Source organism: Urocitellus parryii, chromosome 6, assembly GCF_045843805.1.
Source record: "Urocitellus parryii isolate mUroPar1 chromosome 6, mUroPar1.hap1, whole genome shotgun sequence".
In the NCBI taxonomy this organism is placed as follows: domain Eukaryota; kingdom Metazoa; phylum Chordata; class Mammalia; order Rodentia; family Sciuridae; genus Urocitellus; species Urocitellus parryii.
Genome location: NC_135536.1, coordinates 148,667,119 through 148,683,433, shown reverse-complemented (window position 1 = coordinate 148,683,433; position 16,315 = coordinate 148,667,119). Strand labels below are relative to the sequence as shown.

The 16,315-nt window shown below is 39.6% G+C and overlaps 1 protein-coding gene across 3 annotated transcripts in view; it reads right to left on the bottom strand.

Annotated features, from left to right (window-relative positions):
- Window positions 1–16,315, bottom strand: part of Entrep2 (endosomal transmembrane epsin interactor 2) — a 406,888-nt gene that overhangs the window by 53,495 nt on the left and 337,078 nt on the right. For 2 of the 3 annotated variants that reach the window (XM_026406972.1, XM_026406973.1), the window contains exon 4: window positions 13,254–13,388. The exons of the other annotated variant lie outside the window; for it this stretch is intronic. In XM_026406972.1, coding sequence (XP_026262757.1) covers window positions 13,254–13,388 — 135 coding nt within the window. The remainder of the gene's footprint in view (window positions 1–13,253; window positions 13,389–16,315) is intronic. 3 annotated transcript variants of the gene reach the window in all.

The window sequence follows — 16,315 nt, the reverse complement described above, 5'->3', positions numbered from 1 at the left end:
AATCTTAGAAGACTGAAATTTCCTTCACCTGGCAAATAATACATAGGACCAGAAATTTTCAACAAACATTATCCTTAATTATTAAACCATTTCCTTCAAAATCAGGAACGAGACAAGGATGTTGCTGGCTCAACTTATGCTTGGCATTGTACTATCCAGAGTAGGAGGGCAGGGAAAAAATGGCGAGGGATTAACCATCAAGGTAAAGGTTGGAAAGGAAGAATCGAGACTCTCATTATTTCCCATGTAATCCTTTAAATACAAAATCCCAACACTTCAGGCAAACTGTGGGAGCAAACAGAGTTAGAAGTAAGTGGATACCAGGCCAATGATCAAAAGTAAATGGGTTTCTATCATTAAAAAAAATTAATAAGGAAGGGTAATTTTTAAAAACCATACATTTCCAATAGCCATAGAACTGTATCGTATCTAAGAATGACTTTAAAAAAAGACGTCAGGACTATATAACAAAAATCATAATGTTTTCATTGGAAAAGATAACAAAAGACTAAATGAATGGAAAGATACATGGAAAATGATCACTCTCCCAAATTTTATCATTGCAAAAAGTACAATGCAGTTATAAAAAGTGTGTGTGTGTGTGTGTGTGTGTGTGTGTGTGTGAATGAGAGAGAGAGAGAGAGAGATGGAAGAGGAGAGGAAAAGAGAAGAGAGAAGATAGGGCAAAAAGGACAAAGAACAGTCAAGACAAGTCTGAAGAACAAAGTGAAGGCTTTATCTTATCAAATACAGAATAAAAGAAACCATATTATCTGCTTGTTTATATATTTATTTTTTGGTACCAGGGATTGAACCCAGGGCATTTAACCTCTGAACCACATCCCCATCCATTTTTATTTTTTATTTTGAGACAGGGTCTCACTAATTTGCTTAAGGCCTTGCTAAGTTGATGAGGTTGGCCTTGAATTGCAATCCTCCTGCTTTAGCCTCCTTCAACACTGGAATTACAGGCATGCAACACTGATCACAGCAAGAAACCGCCCTTAATAGAACATGGTGAAGATGGAAAGCCAAGCCATAGACCAGTGAATAAAGACAGAGATTCAGAAATTGACATCTTCAAATATAGAAATGCAGATTGGTGCTGCAATAATTAATGATTATTTATATGCAAACGATGAACTAAAATTAGATCCTCATATCTACCATACAAAAAATTAAACCCCAGGGATACTATTGAGTCAAAAATGAAAAAGCAATGTTTTAAAACTTACAGAAAAAAAATTCAGAGGATATTTTTATGACCTTAGGATGAAAAAATATTAAAACATCATAAATGAAATGAATTTGCCTTTATTAAAACTGAAAATTTCTCAGTGACAAATGACACCCAAAATAACATTGAGTGATGAGTAATAGACTGTGAGAGAATTTTTATGACAAAAGACAATCATGCAGATTAAAAAAAAAAAAAGGTGTGGTGACACACATCTATAATTCCAGCCACTCAGGAGGCTGAGGCAGGAGGACACAAGTTTGAGATCAGCCTCAGCAACTAAGTGAGACCCTGTCCCAAAATAAAATTGAATTAATTAATTTAAAAGGGCTGGGATGCAGCTCAGTGATAGAGCACCTGCCTAGTTTGTACAAAGGTCCTGCGTTCAATCCTCAGTGCAGAAAGAGAGAGAGAGACAGAGAGAGAGAGAGAGAGAGAGAGAGACAGAGAGAGAGACAGACAGAGAGACAGAGAGAGAGAGGATAAGAAGGAAAGAAAGAAAAAAAGAAAGAAGGAAGGAAGGAAGGAAAGAAAGAAGGAAGGAAGGAAGGAAGGAAGGAAGGAAGGAAGGAAGGAAAGAAAGAAAGAAAGAAAGAAAGAAAGAAAGAAAGAAAGAAAGAAAGAAAGAAAGAAAGAAAGAAAGAAAGAAAACGAATAACCCAACAGGAAAAGAGGCAATTCACAGATGAGAAGCACAAGCAGCCATTGATTATGTGAAAAATCTGACATCAAGATGCACAGGCACCTCCTTCCAGTGGCTGGTGAGAAGATAAGTTGGCACAGTTGCAGTGCTGGGTGATAGGAAAAGTCTTGCAGATGCTCATCTTACAACCTGATAAGTACACACACCAGATGAAATCGTGTACATGTGCACATGCCACTGAGTGCATGTAACTATTCAGTCCAGTGCTGTTAACACTAGTGAAAAACTGGAAACTATCTATCCACTAGAATGAGATAGATAAGCAAGTTGTGGAACACTCCTATAGTGTAAAACTACACAGAAGTTACAAAGACAGAATCAAAGTGACTCACATCTATATGAGTAAATATCAGAAAAGTGATGCAGGTGAAAATAGACATTTTCTTATGGGATCTTTTGTATCAACTTTCATGTAAAACTTTAGTGAAAAAAATGTGCTGTTGTGTAGGGAAAAGGTAAATACACTTCTATTCTTTATAAATTACCCATTCTCAGGAATTTTGGTACAGCAACAGAAAACTGACTAACACAGATAGTAGGACTGGATAAATCTGAGAGGAATATTATCTTATTATCATACTTCAAAAAATATTTTTAAATTGTCAATGGACCTTTATTTTATTTGTTTATAGGCGATAACTGAGAATCAAACCCAGGGCCCCACATATGCTAGGCAAGTGCTCTGCCACGGAGCCACAACCCCAGCCCCTATTCTCATACTTTTTTGTATGTTGAACTTGCTAATAACTTCATAAGGGGGCAGTGGTCACTCTCAGATGTGTCAAGAGGTGGGTGCACGGGACAAGGAGCTGGTGAGAAAGGACTCCTTAACTGTCCACTGGTTGGCTATTGTTCTTCAGGTTCTGTCTCCTACCAAGTGGATCACTTTGGTGGTGGAGGAGGCACCAAACCTGGCCTTAAAGACAGAAGTCCAGATCAACTACTAGTTTTGAGACTGCAGTTCAGTCCCTGCACATTCTGAGGCCTCCATTTTCTTATCCCTAGACTTCAAGTAACCAAGTCCACCTCACTGATCTCTCTGAGGCTGGAGAAAACAGCATGATGCATTTTAAAAGGCTGTTCACAGAGGACGGCAGCTCACAGAGAAGCCAAGCAGAGGGCTACGCAAAATCACAGTGAGATATTTTGCCTCCCCTAAGAAGTTTCTTCCGCATTATATTCTGTCCCTGTGCCAAATGCTCTGCATGAGGCGCCTCTCATTTGGGCCATCTCCCCTGTGGCCTTGGTGTATCAAGCCACTCAAAATAATTTTATTCAGCTCTTCCATTATTATATTATTCCTTCTTCAAGTTCCTGTAACCAGTTGCCTATTGATTTCTGAATCACATCAAATACCCTAAACAAATCTCTGAACTCATGCATTATTCCATCTCTGTCTTTCCTGTCTTTGATTTTATACTTTCCTTCTTCACCCACTCATCTGTCACAAAAACTTTTAACAGCTTTATTGAGGTATAATTGGCATACAATAAATTGCACATATTTTGAGCACACACAGATGCATTTTGACACAGTAGTTATTTTCTGTTTTCATTTTTCCCTTCCACCAATTTTATACATATTCTTTCTGATCTTATTTTATTCCAATTTTATACATTCTTGAACATTTTCTCATACTGCATATTTGCCTCTCCTTTTCCTTTCTCTCATTCTGATACCAATTTAGAACCCTGAAAATAACTATGTGCTTTAAAAATAACCTCTAATCTCCAGGTGTGGGCTCTATGCTATCTTCTCCAGTTTGTGTCAATCATGAGCATTTTTCTCTAGCCTTGTATTTGCTTCCCATGCAAGGTGGAACCCCTCTGGGAGACCCTTAACTTCCTCTTTGGACACTAGATCAATTGGGACCTGTGTGAGAGTGAAATGAGAGTCTGTTAATATTTATGCTGGGACAGTCCTGGGCCCACCATTGTGTTGCTAAACCTGGATAGATGAAGCTCTCTCCATTGTCCCTGAAACTGAGACTGTGCTAACATTGCAGAGATCCTGCCGCCTGAAGGAAGAGGCTCTTTGTAGTTGGTTATCTGAATGTGCCAAAGACTGTGGGTCTGCATGGTGGGGCACAGAGGGTATTCCACCTGTGTGGCCCAGCTGTCTGAGTCCTAGAGAGTTCCAGGAAGCTGCCCTGAATCCTGCTATAAGTGGCTCCAGAATTTCTACTTGGGAAAGACTTCAGGGCAGAAATCTAGGTAGAAGGTGTGCAGGGGTTGGAGTGGGGGTCTGAAGGGGATACTGTATACTGAAACTGTGTTTGCAGAACATATCACATTAGATCTTAAAAATATTTTCTGTCATTTCAAATAATGAGTGCTTCTTATGGAGATTATGAGGGTCTTTAGCATCCATCTTTTCAATAAATTACCCCTTGGCACCATATAAGTGTTTTGTATCTGGCCAAACACCTCTCAGTCCTTGCTCTTCAAAATTAGGGCACACTCTTGACACACAGTACATCTTCCACTGACTTCCTAGAAAGGTTCCAAGAGCTGAGTTGTAACTTGGGTTCTTTTTTCTTTCTTTGGCTCTTATAAACAATATGTCTATCAGAAATTTCTAGAATACTCTAGAAAGGACTGGTTGCTATACCCTTCATTAATGTCCAATGTAATCCTGAGTACCAATTTAATAGGTATTCTATAGGATTATAGGTAGGGTATGTGTGTTTGTGGACAAATATCCCTATTAGCATTATCACTGTTTCTAGAGCTGCATGTATCTTACATCATTCAGCAATAGAAACCCAAATATTTCTCCACATCTTCCCACTTCCTATATTTCTTATACCTAACACACACACCAAATATGAAAACCTCAAATTTTACCCTTTTCCCCACTCAACAAAATAACAACTCACACTAAGAAGAGAGGGCAGCAATGAAAATATTTATAATTCAATATTTTCATTTCCTATCACCCAACCCAGGCACAGAAGAGGTGCTCAAAAATTTTTACTGAATAAATTAAAAACTCTTGCTCAAAAAAAAAATTCTTACTGATTTCTAAATCAGAGTCACTGCTGTCATCCCCCATGCTGTAAGCTATGTCAGCCAAAAAAAAAAAAAAAAAAAAAAAAGATTCTTTTCTGCCTTCACTGATCTTATAGTTTATGAAGGCACAGATGTCAATAAAAAGTCATGCAGAGCTGGGAGCAGATGTGCACACCTGTAATCCCAGTGGCTCCGGAAGCTGAGGGACGAGGAGGATCGTGAGTTCAAAGCCAGCCTCGGCAAAAGCGAGGCACTAAGCAATTCAGCAAGACCCTGTCTCTAAATAAAATACAAAACAGGCTGGGACTGTGGCTCAGTGGTTGAGTGCCCCTGAGATCAATCCCTGGTACCTGCCCCCCCCCAAAAAAAGTCATGTAAATACATAATTATAATTTGTGATCACTCTCATGTGAATGAAGATAAGTATAGGAGTTAGGGGAACTTGGAGTACAACTGACAACTGAAGTGGGGCAGTTGGAGATTGAGTCTTAAACCTGTGGATCTGACACCATCACCAGGTGGTAAATTTCAGAATCACATTGAATTAGAGGATACCCAACTGATCTTCCCTGGAGAATTTCCTGGTGTGTGGGGAAACCACCACCACACATCTGGTGTCAGAAGTCTTATGTTGAGTGATCTGTGACAGCAGGAAAATGCTTTAGTTTTTCTTATCCTTAAAAGACTAGAACCTAGAAATGTAAGAAGGAGAGGAGGCCAAGGCTTGACAGTCAGGGTGTTCTGGAGAGATCCTGGAGGTAGCATAGTGCAGGGAAATGATCTAATCAGGTGGTAACCTTGGGGGAGGCCATTGTGTTGGGGTGGAGGAGCCAGCTTTCAGAGTCAGGGTTAAGAGCATAAGATGCCAGGACCCTTTGTGGACCATCTCTCTGGAGTGTCATGTATTTTCCATGGAAAGAGAAGGAGACTTAGAGATATCCCTCCCTCCCCACAGGGAAAAAAGAGGTGCTGATCCTGAGCAGTGAGCAGGCCCCTCCTACACTGGTCCAGTGTTTCACCAACTGTGTGTGGAGGTGTGCTTGCACCTGAAGCTCACCCACAAGCCCTACAGGGGGCTGGAAACATCACAAGTCAGTCCAGTCAGGCTGTCCACACCTGGTCAGCCTTTAACGCTCTACTCACTAACCTTTCTTGGAGTTGAAGAGGATATGATTGCTGTAAGTATGTCACTATAAATATTTTATCTCAGCATTTGAAGATCTTGAACCTAGTTTTCACTCAGCAGGCACAGACAAGTCACAGACCTCCTTGGTCAACTGCCTTCTCTTATGACTGTTTTAGAAGTTGGGTGACTATACAGATGCCACATGGGTTTGTGGGTGTGGATGTCAGACCAAACTCAGTATCTCCACCACACAGGGGAAAGTGGATGCCAGTAGAATCAGAGGGTGGGAGGAAGAAACCAGGGACAGAGATGCCATTCAGAGACATGGTAGGCACCCTCTCTTATACCAAGGAGGCTGCCTTCCAGGCTGGGTCGTGCTCAATGGTCAGGAGAGCCAAATATTTCTGGATGCTCCCTTACATGGGGCCTGTGGTAGCTAGTGTAAGTCGGGTAGCAGGAATTTGACACCTTCTCATCTCTGACCACATCCCACCTGGCCAGAAGGACCCATTCACCCCCAAGGGGTGAATTTTTTAAACTGTGTAAAGATGCAGCAAATCTGTCTTATGTAGCTGCCCATTTCTGAATATGGAAAGTTCATTTCTAGGAGTGTTATGTGTGTGCACTTATACATGCATGTGTGTGCATGGGTGTGTTTGCATTGTGTGACATGTACGAGTATACATGTGCACATGGGTGCCTTGTGTGGTGTGTGTGTGCATTTGCGGGTTCATACTACCAATAAATGCTGCAAGTTTTATCACAAAATGTGGACCATTCATTTATTAGCAAAATCATTTTTATTTCGTTAGCATGGTTAAGAACTTACTCAAGATTAAATGATGAGTTTATTTTTCAGGTGTCTAGTAGGTGTTTTTTAGGGAATTGTTTTGGCTCTTTTTAACTTAATTAGGGACTAAGATAAAACATTTTTAAGATAAGAAAGTACATAAACTTAATAACTGATTGATTTCTTGGGAAACTTTTATCTCCTAGTTCATTGATAAGGTTTCTTTGGGTAATTTGGTTTAGTGTGACTCAATAAATTAAATCAGGTACATGAAAGAAGAAGAAACAGATATTTCCCTCTGTTGTGAATTAGACTTGTATCACTGTAATAAAACCATAATGACATTCTTGAATGTAGCAAAGAATTAAAGTTGGGACAGACACAATATTGGCATATGAGCAGCATGTTCCACCAGCTAATTCTGATTTTTGTGACTTTTAAAAAATCTGTTCATACAGATCAGAAAATTTGTCTGCATTGTGTTAAGTTTGACTTGGCAAAATGACCATTAAAATATCAATTTTTAAAAAAATCTTTTAATTTTTTGTCACCTTATCTCACAAAAGCCTAGACTCCTTCTGGAAAGGGGCTCTAGGTACTTTCTCCTTCAGTAGCATTTCCCCACCATTGTCAAGGGCTTTGGGAAAGCAGATGCTGGAATCCTAAGTTTTAGAAGCTATTTTCTGATTATTCATGATAAGATGCCCACAGCCAGGACCTTTCCTGAGGGAGCAGAGCCATGGGTCTCTGACAGCTCCCCAAAGGAGACACCCAGACTTGCCCTAGGTCCCAAGAGGAGCTGCCTGACCTCCCTCCAGCTGCAGCCTTCTCACCCACACAAGGGGGTACCTGGACGACAGAACAAATGTCCCATCCCCTCAGCTCTACAAATGTGAGAATCCCTGCATGGCTGGCATGGTAGAGGCCCATGTGCCCTCATGTCCTTTTCTGAGTGAGGGTGAGGGTCGAGCAGAAAACCTGATCACGCCTGAGACATTGTTATCATGGTAAGAGACCATCACTACCCTCCAGAGGGGTTTGTGTGTCCCCAGCAGTTCTCTGCTAAAGATTCAGAGAGTCCAGGAGGAGTGTTGAGTAGAAAGCACAGAAAAGAGACGTAGGAATGTTAGGGCCTCCAAGCCACCAAAACAAATTAAAAAACAATCTGAAGGATGACTGAAACAACATCTGCATCATATTCTGAATTCCAAATATATTCTTCATCACTTTGATTTCTGCTCCCCCCCGCAACCCCAGCCTTTATGGATTGTGGCTGTACAATATTTCAGGTTTCAGAAGGTAGGGAGGGAAGTAGGAAGGGGGTTCAGCCTAACAGTGGGTAGTTAGACAAATCTCATTAAGTCAGCACCAGTTAATTCAAACACTACTGAAATCAAAGTGCTTTGACTCCCAAGCCAATTATAAGGGATTTTCCCAGCATAAAATGAGTCCTTCAGATACCAAGGATGGATAATCTATAATTTAATATGGAAATTTAGACATAGAGTGTTACTAACCAGATAAATAGAGCTCAAATGAGACTATGGAAAAGATCAATGAACCCGCTCTAATTGCTGGCCAAAAAGGAGAGAGCAAGAGAAAGTAATGAAGAGAACATTTCCTGTAGCCTTTTATTTTGCTAAGTGTCAAGAACATTTTGCAAATGTTATATAAGCAGGGGCTCCCATGGAACTCTGTATATAGAATTAGAGCAGCCCCATCCCAGAGTGACTCCATTTCCTACTACCTATGCTTGTTCTGGTACCTAAGAGTTTTAATGCCAGTGAAGCAACACTGGGTCTATGCAGAAGACCCCTTTACTGCAGGGAATGTCATCAATCACAACATGGTTTGAAGCACTTTTCAAGAAGAATGTTAAATTCAAAGTGACCACCATCACAAGGCACTAAGAAACTCAATGAGACTCTATCTCTAAATAAAAAGCAAAATAGGGATGAGGATTTGGCTCATTGGTCGAGTGTCACTGAGTTCAATCCCTGGTATCCCCCCCCCCCCAAAAAAAAAAGGGTGACCGCACCACCAATTACAAGGAAACTAGTTAACATGGCATTTAGATCTATCTGACTCTCAGGGCTTCTATGATTATGAGAAGGAAGAACGAAATCCTATTTGATCTAAAGCCTATTTAAATGGAGCATAAAGCTTCAGTGAGCAATTAAGGATCGCGACTGTGCTTTAGTGCTTTGATGTGTCCATGTATCTCACAGAAGAGATCTAAGAAAGATATGAGACACATAGAAAGCTCCAGCGTAATTAACTAGCTGGAGACATCCATGAATGCAAACTGTGGCCAGAGAAGAAAGCTGCTATAATCTAAGGGCTCAAAGCAGAGGTACAAGGGCTCACTGAACAAATGAAGAAGATACAGAAAGTTGAGAAGGGAGCTGCCAAAACTCAATATCACAGTGACAGCAGAGCAAAAAGGCAATGATCACTGCAGAAAATATAGCTAGGGAGAGAGGTTTTAGAAATACAGCCAAATGAGGTGGAAAAGGAAGACTTTTTTAAAAAAACTAGAGAAAAAAATGATAGTTATGAAAGACAGATAAAAGTGGTCCAAGAAATGCACTGTTATCTTGAAACAGGTCAAAAAGATTCAAATATAAAGTTATAGAAATTTTTTCTCAAATAAAGTAACATGCAAATTCATAGGTTGTAAGAGGACACTGGGTATCATGGGAAAATTGATAGAGATTGATAAGTATCAAGACATATCAAAAAACACATATTATAGTGAATCTAATAAACTTGATAATCAAAAAATACCTTTGAAATCTGAACCAAAAGAAAAATGTTGCCCTGTATCAGACAGGATGGGCTAGGTTATGTTGCAGTAACAAATATTCCTCCAAATTCAGTGGGTTAAAACAATAAAGGTTTATTTCTCATTCATGCTACACAACCAGCGTGAGTAAGTTGCAGGAGGCTTTACTCCTTATGGTATCTCTGATAGGATAGTAGTTGGAGGAAAAAGAGCTCTGGAGAATCTCATCCCACAATTAAAATCTCTAGCTTGGAAATATATATATATGTTGTTCTCATGGCCTTCAGCAACCAGAAGAGGACTAGATAAAACAATCGTACCATGCAGGGATAAGCTAAAGAGCCAGAAATAGTTTCAAATGGCTACAACATACATAAAAGGAAAAAAGAATTAGACCAACTTAAAAATTTTTCCCTAAATAAATACTCACTGCAAAAGAGAATAGCATTTCATCTACAAAACTTGGTGGGGTGGAAATTTTCCTCAAGAATTCTATACTGGGGGAAAAATTATGTGGGTTCTGAGGCCTTCAGCTTTGGACTTGCATTGAACCACACTACCAGCATCCCATCATCTCAGCTTACAGATGGCCTCTTATGGGATTTTTGAGTCTCCTTAATCATGTAAGTCAATTCCCCTAATAAATCCCTCTGAAATACATATAACTACCTATATTCTATTGGTTCTGTCTTTTTGGAGAACCCTAATACAGAACAGATGATGTAATATTGCCTCTGTGTATATCACATGATTCTCTACATAGAAAATTCAAAAGAACATACAAAAAAGGCTACTAGAACTAATAAGTGAGTTTAGCAAGATTGCAAGATACAAGCCAGAAAGAAACATCAAATTTTTATATGCTAGCAGTTAATAAAAGATGATTTTAAAATACCATTAAAATTGCATCAATAAATGTGAAATACTTTAAGCATAAATATCATAAAATAGACTAAAATCTATATACTGAAAACTTTACAACACGGATGTTAAAAAATAAAAGAAGACTAAATAAATGGAGAGCTACATCCATGAATATGTCAATTCTCTTCAAAGTGATGTATGGATTTCAAATAAAAAATCTCAGCAGGATTTCTGTAGAAATTGACAAGCTGATTCTAAAATTTATATGGAAATGCAAGGACTTAGGATAGTCAAAGCATTTTTAGATAATAATAAAGTTAGAGGACAGAAACAAACTATAGATAGGGACTCATTTCCAACAGGCCTCTTAATTTTACATGAAACTCAGACCCCGTTCCCCTGTATAAGCCTTCAGTTAGGGGGCTTGAGCAGGCTGCCCCTTCTTCTAATTCCTAAGCTGCAATTTCTAGGCAAAATCAGCCTCCCAACTCAATCATAAATCCTGCCTCCTTTGAGTCTCATGTCACCAGTTCCAGTATTCAATAAAATATTGGAATACTCTTTCTTCTGCCTTCAACCCTTACCATTTTTCCCAGGCAATTTGAACATCCACCAGGAAGAGCCCCTGAATAGGCTAGACTAGCCAACTAGGCTTGCCATCTTGACATGATCTTCTTGAGTATTCTTCACTTTATTCCATTTTGGCTGCACTACACCAAATGCTTTTCTCATCCAGGTACTAAAGTAGTGAATAAGGGTAAGTTTGCAAGTCACCAGCTTGCCACAGGCCTGAGTCTGCATTCTTACAGATGGTATTATTTTTCCAACACCGTCACTACTTTTCAAGCTACAGTCACCTTCTCAGGGGCTGGAGGTTGATGAAGGTGTGTCCTGGGTCCCACAGAGTAAGCAAGGTGCCAAGGAGAACTCCACGGCTTTTATGGAATTAGCCAAACATACCCATAGCTGAAGAGTGGGAGGTGACTTACAGGTTTAACTGCATCCTACATGGCTGCAGTTTGGTATGTCTCCCTCCAACAGTCAGCATATTAAAGGCTCAGTCCCAAAGGGATGCTATTTGGAAGCAATGGAGCCTTTAGAGATAGAGTTTGGGAGGTCCCTAGGTCATTGGAAGTGTGCCCTCCAAGAGGATGTGAGAGCCCAGTCCTTTCCACTTTTTCTTTTGCTCCCTGGTTTCCTAGGAAGTGAGTGGTTTTGCTCTGCCATGAGTTCCCACCATGATGTGCTGCCCTGCCACAGGCCCAGGGCAAAAGGAGCTACTCACTCATGGACTGGAACCTCCAAAACTAAGCCAAAATAAAACTTTTCTCTTATAAGTTGATTATCTCAGGGATTCTGTTATAATGACATCAAGTTGATTAACACACAAAGTGGCCTAGAGAGTAGAAAGATTCCCTTGGAGATTTATTAGCTCTTCCAGGAAATGAGTAGTTGCATTATAATTACCTATTATTTTGTTATATATTTTTTTAAATATGAAAAGTTACCCAGTTGCCTAGGTAACTTGGGAGTTGCCAGAAGGAGATCTGAGCAATGACTGCTTTTGTCCCTTTAAGAAGGGCTCTGAAGGGCTGAGCAGGTCCCAGATGTAGTGAGGCATCAACTGTGGTGGTATGTAATCTGGGACAGTAAGAAAAAGCCTAGAACCATAAGAGAGGGCGTCCTGCACTGTTTTGCTTCTGGCTGCCCCCAACCCTGCTGAATTATCACTCTTGTGATAATAATCAATAAAATCTATGCAATTTTATATTTTATCTTGTGGGATGCTGGGACCCAGAGCTTGGGTATTTCCATTCCAAGCAAGCCAGGTTTGCAGAACCAGGCAGACTCTTACCACATTGATTATGTGCATCCTTTGCACATCTTTGCTTATTTGCCATCTACTGACCACCAATGGAAAACTATAATCACAGGTGTCAAATTCCAGAGGGCCGCATGTCCCCTCCTTCTTTCCAGATTTGATGTGGCTTTTCTTGAAGCCTCCATTCCCCTACATACTGTGTTTCCTGTACACATACTAGAGCTCACTATTTACTATAAATATAATCCTATCACCAACCAAGAGTTCCTTTGAGCATGTCATGTCTTTCGTTAAAAAAAAAAGTTTTAGCACAATTGCATTCAATGTAAAGATTGAGCTCATTGTTCATATGTGTTTTTAAATAGCCAATTTTGGTTTTCAGAAATTTAAAAAATTGCTTGCAACAAAAATAAATAAATAAACAGAATAATATGAACAAATTTTCCATGTCATTTTTCTTAAGATCAGCTATTTTACAAGAAAACAGATTGCCATGAGAGATTAAATGATTTTTCTCCAAATGCCCTTTAAATAGCAAAATAAACACCCATGTGTTTTCTGATGATGTTATAGCAAAAATGTCAGAAAAGCAATAGAATACATCACATCGTCATTTGTAAAAAGGAAAAAAAAAAGAAAAAGAAAAACTCTCTTAAATATCCACATCCCACTTTGCATATGTCAGTGGCAGGAAAATGGAAAGGTAAACATGGAAAACACTATCCAGAAAGCAACATCTTCCAAATGAACATCTATAATCCTTTAAAATGTTCCCCTGAAAGACATTGCCTCTGGTATTGAATCTACCTGGATGAATTATGGGCTGAAAGGAAACTGTATGCTAATAAATCTTCCCATAATGTCTGTAAAGCATGGGGTGAAGAAACGCATGCACAAACAGCGCCCAGCGGTCACCTTCAAGGTCAGCCTCACAGCGTTGCAGTTCTCCTGCAGTGGGTTCAGCTTCAGCGTCTCCCCGAGGTTGCTGCAGCCAGATGACTGGTGCTGCAGCTCACAGCAGACACACACCTCCACACTGTCAAACTTGATCTAGACGGAGGAACACAGACAGACCCCACCGTTACCTCTCCGTTAATATGGCATTGGGACCTCGAGGGCAGTCCCGAGAGACATGATTAAGGATGCATGAAGATGGCTCAGTGCAAAGCATCCCATTTCAGTTACCCTTAAGTAACAAATCAAACACAATTTCTATTGACCAAGGCCAGGAAGGACACCATCAGGAATTCCTTGAAATTCCTATTTTAACAGCAATGAGTAAAAAAAGAAAAAGTATATTTGAAGAAAGCTTAGCTGTGCATTCCAGAAAATGGCAGGTGAATTATAGAAAAACGCTGAAAATCACTCAAACTGATTTGTTCAGGGAGATATGTTATAGCTCTGCACCTTGACTCATGCTTTTCTCATGGTCAGAAATTTCCTGTCTTATTTTGTGGTATCAAACTCCTACTCATCCATCAATGCCCAACTCCAGCTCTGTCTTTAAGGTCTCTTCTGGGTTTCCAGTCCTACCTCTACTCAACACTTATTTTATCCAGTTATACTTACATATCTTATCATCACTGTATTTGTGGTGTTTAATAAATTGTAGGTGTTCAATAAATGTTGAGTAAATAAAAGCAGCTTGGAAAATTAAAAACCATGGATGGAAAGAACAACATTCCAAGCATTTCAATAAACAGTGTTAGACCAAGAGATACAGGAGAGTCTCAGTGACACAGGAAAGAACAGAGTTACCCCATGCCTGGGAAGACAGGGGATTTTAAAAATATAAAAACCTAGAGGTAAAATGACTAAAAAGAAAATCAATAAAATCTATGCAATTTTATTCAAAATAGCCTATAATGGGAAACAAATGATTTCCCTTAGACTAGGAGGTGCCCTACTTTTCAATAAATACTGTCTTTTACCAGCCAACTCAAAATGCTAATGCTATTCAGATAAATATTGATCAATTATAAGTGTAACAAATGTTTTTTCATTGCATGAAGTATTACAAAATATGATGCTGTGAAATCCTCATGCATCCATGTGTCTGCTACTTATAAACACTGGATGTGGGGTAATGCAGCATTCTTAGACCCAAGAAATGTGGAGGCTCTCATCCAAGGGGCCACTTCCCTCTGCAAGACCTGCTCACTGCATCCATTGCTTTTGAGATAAGGTTCCTAGATTTTCCCTTTGCGTTCTGAATTCTCAACTGGGCCGGCTGCAACAACACCTACAAATAAGCCTCTTCATTGTGTTCCTGTGGGCTTTATCATTCTTGTCCTTATCTGTATTTGCCATTGCTTTTTAAAAGTGACTTTCCTTTTCAGATATCCATAATTATCAACACAATTTTGCTTTCTTTTGGGAGCTTTAGCTAATTCAATAAGATAAGAAAACATTATAAACTGTACAAATTATAAACCTGCTTGCATTCAAATGGCATGATTGAATGTCTAAAACAACTTAATAGTCTATACTGAAAAACTGATGGAATTAATGAGAGTATTAGTTACACCAATTATAATAAATGCAATACTAGTAAAAATTAGTCAGAACAAATATCACAAAAATTACATTCACAGTAAAAATAAATATAAATTAATAAATAAATATGAAAATTAAGTAATCTAGGTGAAGTTGTACTTAAATGTTATTAAAGAGCAAGAACTCAGATATAATGAGTGTAGGTCACTCAATCTGGCCAACCACTAATAATGAGCCTCCTCCTGGGTTTAGGGAATCCCCCACCTTCTGTTTTCTGCCTTCTCCAGAAATGTCCTTCCAGCCTGCCTTATGAAACAAGGCTCCACCCATGGAACAGGACTTTATCAAACTTCAGACAGAGCTTTGGTCACAAGAACCAGGCACTGAGCAGACTCCATTCTGGCATAAGGGACAGCAGACACCTTCTATTTTCAGGGGGAAAGGGACTGAGGTTCAGGAGGCAGGGTTCAGAGCTCAGAGTCAACAAGGTCATCAACACCCTGCTGGAGGGGTCTTGGTCAGGTGGTGATGATGGGTGTAGATACACAATTTGACATGACTATAGCCATCTTGGTTGTAACCACTATTTTGCTTGATAGGTGACCTTGACATACATCCCGAAACCCACAGGACAAAGTCATAGGAAAAAGTCATTTAGACAGTTAATTGTGTGTGTTATATCAATCACTGATGCTGTGTGACTTATACCAACCACTGATGCTGGTACTGTTTCTTAACTGATGATAGACACTTTGAGAGAGGCCATGTGTGCTCCAGTTGGCTGTGTCCCACCTTTGTCTGGCTTAGCTTATAAACCCCTTCTTCTTGCCTTGGAATACAGGGATCCACTAATCTCACTGCTGACCAAGACACACTTCTGTCTGAAAGTCTCCAATAAACTGTGCTTGTGAGATCCTGGATCTGTTAGCCTCTTCCTTCAATCTTCTGGTACCTTCTCCTTTGGCAGCTGGTTGTCATATGCTGGCACTAGGTTTTACCAAAATAGTGGGGTCACCCTCAATGCAGTTCTTTGGTACAATTTGGATTTTCCTTCCTTTCCTGGCTACATCCAAACTTGGTTTCTTGTTGTCCTGGAGGCTCTGTGAACCACTGGAAGTTCTATGATAATTCCTTCTAGGGGAAAAAACAGCTGCAGTTGGCTCCTTCACAACTGAGAACCCTGACTGAAACAGCCAGCCTGGATCAGGGCGGGCACATAGGCTGCTCCTGAATGGAAAGTTGCAGGATTCTAAAAATGTGATCCTTCCTAAGGATTCATGTGCATTCCAAATAAGAATCAGTGACTAGAACAGGGAAAAATATTTTAAAGTCCTGTAGACATAATAACATCTGTTCAGGAATTACCCAGAAAATCCTGAAAAGGGGTAACAATAGGAGGGATGGATATTAAAGGTATTATCAAGATGCTATATTCAAAACACTAAGGCAATGGCTTCAAAACAGAGATCAGTGAGATAATT